Raw genomic sequence first — 8,722 nt, forward strand, 5'->3', positions numbered from 1 at the left:
TATAAAATGGAATATTACTCAGCCATAAAAAGAATAATGCAATTTGCAGCAACATGGATGGACCTGGAGATTATCATGCTAAGTGAAGTAAGTCAGATAGAGAAAGACAAATACCATATGACATCACTTATATGTAGAATCTAAAATATAACACAAATAAACTCATCTACAAAACAGAAACAGGCTCACAGAGAACAGACTTGTGGTTGCCAAGGGGGAGAGGGGGTGGGCAAAGGGATAAATTAGGAATTTGGGACTAGCAGATGGAAACTACTACACACAAAATAGATAAACAACAAGGTCCTAAAGTGTAGCACAGGGAAATATACTCAATATCCTGTGATAAACTATATGGAAAAGAAAATGAAAAAGAACGTGTATATATATATATATATATACATATATATATGTATTTGTATAAAACTGAATCACTTTGCTGTACAGCAGAAATTAACACAACATAGTCAATCAACTATACTTCAATAAAATAAATTAAAACAAAACAAAACAAGGCAATTGTGCTTTGCTCCATTGTCAGCCTTGGGACTACTACACCTTGGGGAAGGGACAGGTGGGTAAGGATGCCCAAAACATAGAATAAGAATGGAGAGACCAGAAGGATTAACCCTGGAAAAATCTGTGAAGTTCTATCATTATGATTATCAGGAGCACACACTCAAGGAAACAGTTTATTGAAGGATTACAATCTACTTAGGGTAATTTATTATCTCAGTGAGTGCATTTCAAAACTTAAGATTGTCTTTATGGTGTAAAGAACCTTCCTATGTCTGACTAGGATTGACTATGCCATACAAAAAGCTATCACCAACTTTTAATATATAAATACATATTTTCTTGCTTTTTCAGAGAATATAAAGTGAGATAGCAGTGACTAAATAGTTCAGTCTCTACAAAACATATTTTGAAAAGGTTCATCTGCTAAATCATAGATGTGACAGAACACCAACTATTTTATTTTAAATTTTCTTCCTTCTAGTTTATTTATTTTTAAACATCTTTGTTGGAGTATAATTGCTTTATAATCGTGTGTTAGTTTCTGCTTTATAACAAAGTGAATCAGCTATACATACATACACATATATCCCCATATCTCCTCCCTCTTGCGTCTCCCTCCCACCCTCCCTACCCCACCCCTCTAGGTGGTCACAAAGCACCCAGCTGATCTCCCTGTGCTATGCGGCTGCTTCCCACTAGCTATCTATTTTACGTTTGGTAGTGCATATATGTCCATGCCACTCTCTCACTTCGTCCCAGCTGACCCTTCCCCTTCCCTGAGTCCTCAAGTCCATGGACAATGGTTGGTGGAGGAATTCAATGAGAACAACTCGGAATAAACAGAAAATTGTGTCAAAGTTTCCAAAAGCACTACTGAAGAAAGGAAATCTTGATAGAGAATCTTCAATGGCCTTGGGGATTCCCAAAGGGTTCACAATGGTTTTAAAATCATGTTGAAGATTTTGAAGTCCCATTGTTTTCTCACGTTTAACTATAATTTCAAAGTAGCATCGTCTTTTTTTTTCCTTCTCCTATACTTACACAAATGTATAAAACTATGATTGTAAAATAGTCACTCCTTACCTTTGATTCTTGAACGTTCTTGACTTTTTTCCTGCTGGAAATAAAACAAAAATAGTTCAAAATTTGTAAGTATTTTACCAACAGGCTGATATAAAGTATCACTATAACTAAAGACTTGTCAAAATATTTTCTTGTACATATACCCAGGAGTTACCATAACACAATTCTCAACTTTAAAAATACTTATATTAAATCTTTTATCAAAGCAGTAATCATTCTTAGTGGACATAAATTTTTCTAAGAAACCAATACATTATAAGAATATGGATTTATAAATAAATGCCTAATAAATAATAAATTATTATGCCCTAAAAAGGTCTTGGTTCATTCCGTTTAATTCCAATGACGTCTTCAGAATTTGCTTTCAATGTCTCTATGTTAATTACAAAATTTTGGTGAGAAAAAAGGTTTAAGGGCAAACTGGATAATTCACTAAAATAAAAAAAAAACACGAGATGTTTCAACAGTCTTTCCTTCAGTTTAGCTTAGAATTCGCCCCTGTCTCGCTTCTCTGAGGCTAAAGTTGACAACAATCCTATTATTTATTCAAGGTTGCTTCAGTCAGACCTGCCTTTCAATTTGACATACTCCTTATTAGTTACCAGGCAACCCCAGAAGAATTAGTTTGCTTTCAAGTTTTTAAGTAGAAATTGTGCACTCTATAACTTCTCGATTCATATTCAAGCACAGTTTACTCTGTCTAAAAGTTTCAGGGTATCATACTAACAATAATTTTGAAATATGTTTCTAACAAAATGTCTCACACATACACAGAGAACTGCATAATTGTATGAATGCCAATAAATTTTGGTAAAATTTATAAACACATTAAAAAATATAAAGAATTTATTTTGCAGCAAGCACTCACCTCGGAGTCAGATTATGATAATAAAAATGCATATTGACAAATGTATATTTACTGAAACAGCCAACCCTATGTATAATTCTATTAGACTAAAACTTTGTACTCTGTCTCTTATTCTAACACATCCAGGCTTTGTGATTAAATTATGTACTGTCCTTTGTTAATTAATTGATTTTTTTCAGTTCTGATGTATTTTTAATTTAGAGTATTTGTTGTTCATTTAAACTAAAATTTAAATATGAAATACAAATTTATGTATATTATATAAATAAATATAAATTACTTGCTTTAAAAGTACATTATTTTTTCATAATTTTAGGTCAAGCTGGTTTAAATTTTCCGAGTACTGAGGAAGAGAAAAATCTGTATCTCTCTCTCTCCTCACCTTTTGGCATTTTCTCATTCATTTAATCATTCATTCTTTCAACAAATTTGCATAGATCACTTCTATGTGCCAGACACTGCTCCAAGTGATAAGACTATGAAGGATGAAAAAACCAACAAAAAATTATGTCCTTTTGGAACCTAGTTATTAGATAAATGGTAATAAATTATATTTAGAAAAAGATATACCTTAAAAGGAGTTATTTTGTAGTGAATGACTGCAATTTTACACAGGTGTATAATGTTAAATAATTTTTGAATAAAATTCTGAGTGAGATGAGATGATATAACTGGGGAAAACATGTTTTAGGAGAGAAAAACAACTGCAAACTTCCGGAGATACAGGAGGTCTTGGCATTGTCAAAAATACCAAGGAGACCTGTGTAACAGGGCAGGCTGAGTGAGGGGAGTTTTGTAGGCAGTTCAATCAAGGAGGCAACAGGGGCAGAGAGACTAGCACTGCGGTCCCTGGTTATCTCTTTGGTTTTTGCACTGAGAGAGCTGAAAAAAACATTGAGAGTTTCTTCTCAGAGGACTAACATTATCTGAGTTACATTTCAGTAGAATCATTCTGGCTATTGAGACTAGTTTGAACAAGGGAAGGACAAAATTAGAGGGACCAGTAGGGAAGGTATTGCAGGAATCCTGGTAGGAGGTGATAATGGCTCAGAAAGGTGTGGTGCCAGTGGAGCTGGAATATCAGTTAGAGCTGGAAAGGTTTGTTGATAGAATAAGTGTTGGGTGTGAGATACAGTGCATAAAAGGGTGATCTCAAGTATCTAAGCCAGTAGAAGAATGGCATTACCTCTAAGATAAGGAAGATGGCCAAATAAGAAACACTTTTATCCCTTCTTAGCTTGCCTTCTGGTAGTGTCCCGCTTTGTTCATTTTTCTCTTGTCTGGCTACCCCTGTTCTATCTCCTGTACGGATTCCTTCTTGTCTCCTCAATTTCTAACTACTAGTTTCCTAGACACTGAGCCTTATCTTTCTTCTATACACCTCATTCCTTTGGCGATCTTTTCTACTCTTCTGGCCTTAAGTGCCATACTTTTCCTAAGGACTCTCAAATTTATATCACTAGCTAATCCTCGACATTGTACTTCAGATTCAAAGATTCGGCTTTACTTATTTATTTTTTTAACATCTTTACTGGAGTATAATTGCTTTACAATGGTGTGCCAGCTTCTGCTGTATAACAAAGTGAATCAGCTGTATGTATACATATATCCCCATATCCCCTCACTCTTCTGTCTCCCTCCCACCCTCCCTATCCCACCCCTCTAGGTGGTCACAAAGCACTGAGCTGATCTCCCTGTGCTATGCAGCTGCTTCCCACTAGCTATCCATTTTACACTTGGTAGTGTATATAAGTCCATGCCACTCTCTCACTTCATCCCAGCTTACCCTTCCCCCTCCCTGTGGAATCTAAAAAGAAAAAAAAATGTTTATGAAGAACCTAGGGGCAGGACAGGAATAAAGACGCAGAAGTAGAGAACGGACTTGAGGACTCAGCTTTATTTTTGACATCTCTACTTGATTATCTAATAACAGCTTACCTATCATGTCTAAAACTAAACTTCTGATCTTCCCTGACTTCTTTGATCATCTTTCTCATCTTCATCTCTCCATCTTCCTTGTTGTTTAGACACTTAAAATAATCCTTCTCTGTCTCTTAAGAATAAAGAGCCTGACATTTTCATGGGTTTGATTATTTGACTCTGATTTTACTTTGAATATCACTCTGAGGATGCAAAGTAGGATGATGGTCAAAATACCTGGAACTTATGGGAGATATTTTAACAAGTTGCATAAATTTAGAAATCACCAGCCTATGTATAAATCATCAGTACTGCATCTGGAGAACATATAATAGAGTTGAATGATCTAGAACTGAATATTGTAAACAATATAAGAAAAATATAAAGTCGAATTAGCCAACAAAAGAGAATGGAAGGATAGACAAATTATAGGAGAACAAAGAGGAGAGCATGGAATCATGGAATACTAGGGAATATACTACGTAAATGGGAAATTTTCAATAGTATAGAATTATTATGACTGCTCTAGTAAAATCAGATCTAAGGCAATGCCCTTCAGATGAACTGACATATATGGAATCACTGATTTAAAAGAAAGCACATTTTTGATGGTGCTTGGGCTTGGAAGTAAAACTGAAGTTATTCATTGAAGGAGAGGGTAATTGAGAAATATATGAAGTGGTAAAAATGGAATGAGAGAAACACAGCTGGGAAAGAAAGGTCTAGGATGGTGTGTAGCTGAAGAGTGAAGGGAGGTCCACGGAGGTATAGTGTTGGTTTTGCTCACTTGTCTTTTTGTTTTATTTTGTATAAATTTATAATATATTATTTACATAAGTGAGAACTGAGAAAGTCTAAATGATAGGAGATACATAGTAGAAATGGAGAGGATTAAGATAAAAGGGAGAGATGATTAGACTAACTTTATAAGGTTATTGGAAAAAGTAGATGTGATACAGAACATAAGTAGGGACAAAATTTAGTTAGAAGGACAACCAGTTCCTCTAATGTAACCGGCGGGCATAGGAAGGAATGGTTATAAATGCAGGAGTTTTGTAGGTTTGATATGATGAATTAAACATGTTCAATCTTTGATGATTTATTTTCTTTATGTAATAGAAGGAAAGTCTGCTGAGTGGTGAAGTAGGATGGCTTGTCAGAAATTTGTGGAGATAGCGTAGATTTTAAATGCGCTGGTTTTTGTGAAGTTAATTGAGTAAAACAGCTTGGTGTTTTTGAAATCCTAACTGAGTTTTGCCATCATAAATATATAGTGACTTATTTTAACTATAGTCAAATGGGCTTAGCACTCACCGATATTGTATTTTATTTTATTATTTTCTTAACACTCAATTCTCTATTTGTATAATTGTATGTAATTATAAATTACCAATGAAATATCCTTAAAAATTTTACAAATGGTAAATGTTTAAGAAGCTTGCATTTACAGAAGATAAATTAATTATTAATTTAATTTTATGGACTGGGAAGAATAGGAACAGACTTGTAATGTAGGAAGGAAAAAGGGATAAACTACCTCATTTATTCCTAAACTTGTATTAGAACCCTGTCAGAGTGTGTGTGTGTGTGTGTGTGTGTGTGTATACACATATAGGTATAATTTAGGATTTTCAAAGTAATAACTGTTCCAATTTGTTTCTATCACTAAAATATTACATTGCTCACTAAGCAATATGTATTATCCACAATTTTATTTTACAAACTATCACTTTATATTTTAAATGTTTATTTTTAAATGAGGAAATGTTAAGAAGAAAACTATAATTATTTAATTATGCAATAAGTCTTAAGAGGTCAGAAAAATTTTTTACCCTGTCTGCATGATACTTTTGAGAACCATTCTTACGTTATGAAAACTTAGGTCTTGTCCATAATAGAAGAAGTGCCAATCTTTTGGTATATCTCAATTTTAATGCTCTCCCAAAAGGTTTTCTGACAAAGTGGTCTTGTCTTAAAATAAGAAATATATATTTGGCTACGTATCAAAGCTAAATCAAAGCAAACGATTCATGTTTAACTTCATACCACACCATTTCTTGGAAGAATCCCAAAGTGCTACCTTTATTACATAAATAGACTACATGAAATCCAGCTCAATAGTAGAAATGGGCAAACAGATCCTTTCAGACAGTATGTAAAAGATTAGCAAAGACAATCTGAACAGAAGTATGGATTCAGGAGAAATACATGATTGTAAGATATCATTTCTTAAATATTAAACAAAATACAACATAATGAGTGGAACATAGCTAAGCCAGGGTAAAATTAAGTCAAGTTGGAAGCAGTAATTTTTAAAATGCGATGTGGTGGTCCTAAAACATCTAAGCAAACTAAAATATAGCCAAATAACATCAATGCACAGCAACCTGTGAAGAATTTAAATGGGCAGAAAGTTATCACTCTAGAAGATATTATTAAGAATGTTTCTTATCTAGTATTTGGATTTTGGTATGACATTTATTAATATCTAATGATGGCTATATTATAAAAATGTATGTCTTATGATCAAACACTAAAACTAAATATCTGGCTATGACAACTTCAAGAATAATTTATCTTGTTTCTTCCTTCCCATATATATATATATATGAGAGAGAGAGATCTAGCTCTATATAGACATTCAAAGTACAAGCTATAAAAGCTATAGACTGTCAATCTACAGCTGTTTCTCTTTTGGCTTAATTTTTTGTTGCGATGTCATTAATTCCGAAGTCAAAGAATATATATATATAACTGAATCACTTTGCTGTACACCTGAAACTAACATAACATTGTAAATCAACTATACTCCAATATAAAACAGAAAGTTAAAAAAATTGTAGTTGCTTCTTATTGTAGGTTCATATTATATTTGATATTTTTATGGGATTTTAAGGAAACAAGATAGAGAACTTGTTATAGGATTGATGGATAGCAATATAAAACTTAGAAAGACTGCCAATTAACAACTACCATTTATTACTGAGAATATACTTTGTCAATAAACTATATCCTGCAATGAAGAAATTATAAATACTTATAGCCAGGTATCCCAGATAACCCCAAACTAATATGAGATACTCTTGGCACAGGTAACCATGGGGCGTTTTGAGGAAGATAAGAACAGTGGTCAGTAGCATGGAGTCTAAGCATCAACACACCAGTTGACTCCCAATAGGCAGAGAGACCATTTGCAAGTGTCAATGAAAAGAAGATTGAGGCTTGAGGAATGCAAGTAGAAGAAGGAGAATTAGTAGGAGGAGAAGAAGGAGATGGAGAGGAAGAGGAGGAATAGGAGGAGGAGGGGGAGAAGCTGGGAGATTAAAACCCTCATACCAGTTTTACTAGGTGGCAAGCAACTTTTAAGTCGTTTACATATATTATCTCATCTGAGGTGACCAAAAGTCACAGTCTAGCTTCCCCTACTTGCATTTTCAAACTGTAAGCTCATGAAGTTCTCAAGGGGGTGATGACCATGACATGTACAGAAGTATTTTCAAGCAAATATGATTACATGAGACCTGAGCCCAAACCTGAGTTAAACTGCCCTTATAAAAAGATGAGCTGCCCAAGGGGGATCTTCCTAGAAAAGGTAGAAGAATATTTGATAGGATTTTCATTCATGCTTAGCCAGGTAGGTGGTAACAGCTATTGTAATATCAGCTTGATTTTCACCAAAAGGTAAGTGAGACCTATGGCATTATGTTTACAATTGTTTACTTTTTTCAACTTTATTGAGGAATAATTGACAAAAATAATTGTATATATTTAAGGTATACAAACTTATGGTATTATAAATATTTTCAAAAACACACACAGTGTGGAATGATTACCAAAATCAAGATAATTAACACATTCATCATATTACATGGTTAATTCTTTTTGGGTGTGGTAAGAATGTTTAAGATCTCTCAGCAACTTTCATGTACAGTCATTAGTTGGTATCTGCAGGGATTGGGTTCAGGACCTCCAAGGATACCAGAATCCAAGGGTGCTCAAGTTCCTTATATAATATGGCATAGTAGAGTTGGCCCTCCATATCCATGGGCTCCACATCTGCAGATATGGAGAGACCACTGTATACAATACGGGGTTGTTATTATTATAGTCAATGTACTGTAAGCTTAGACCCTCAAACTTATTCTTCTTGTAACTTCTTATGACTTCTTTTAAATTTGTACCCTTTGACCTGCATCACCCCATTTCCCTTCCCCTCAACACTTGCAACCATCATTCTATTCTTTGTTTCTATGAAATTGACTTTTTAAAAATATTCCACATGGGGCTTCCCTGGTGGTGCAGTGGTTGAGAGTCCGCCTGCCGATTCAGGGGACA

At 34.2% G+C, this 8,722-nt stretch overlaps 1 protein-coding gene across 3 annotated transcripts in view; it reads right to left on the reverse strand.

Moving 5' to 3' along the window:
- The window catches only part of FSTL5 (follistatin like 5), a 786,036-nt gene that overhangs the window by 702,679 nt on the left and 74,635 nt on the right, over nucleotides 1-8,722 (reverse strand). For 2 of the 3 annotated variants that reach the window (XM_024126650.1, XM_024126649.1), the window contains exon 2: nucleotides 1,600-1,630. In XM_024126650.1, coding sequence (XP_023982418.1) covers nucleotides 1,600-1,630 — 31 coding nt within the window. Of the gene's footprint in view, nucleotides 1-1,599; nucleotides 1,634-8,722 lie in introns of all 3 variants that reach the window. The other variant, XM_024126648.1, reaches the window with a different exon arrangement.

Source organism: Physeter macrocephalus, chromosome 7 (assembly GCF_002837175.3).
Source record: "Physeter macrocephalus isolate SW-GA chromosome 7, ASM283717v5, whole genome shotgun sequence".
Lineage (NCBI taxonomy): Eukaryota > Metazoa > Chordata > Mammalia > Artiodactyla > Physeteridae > Physeter > Physeter macrocephalus.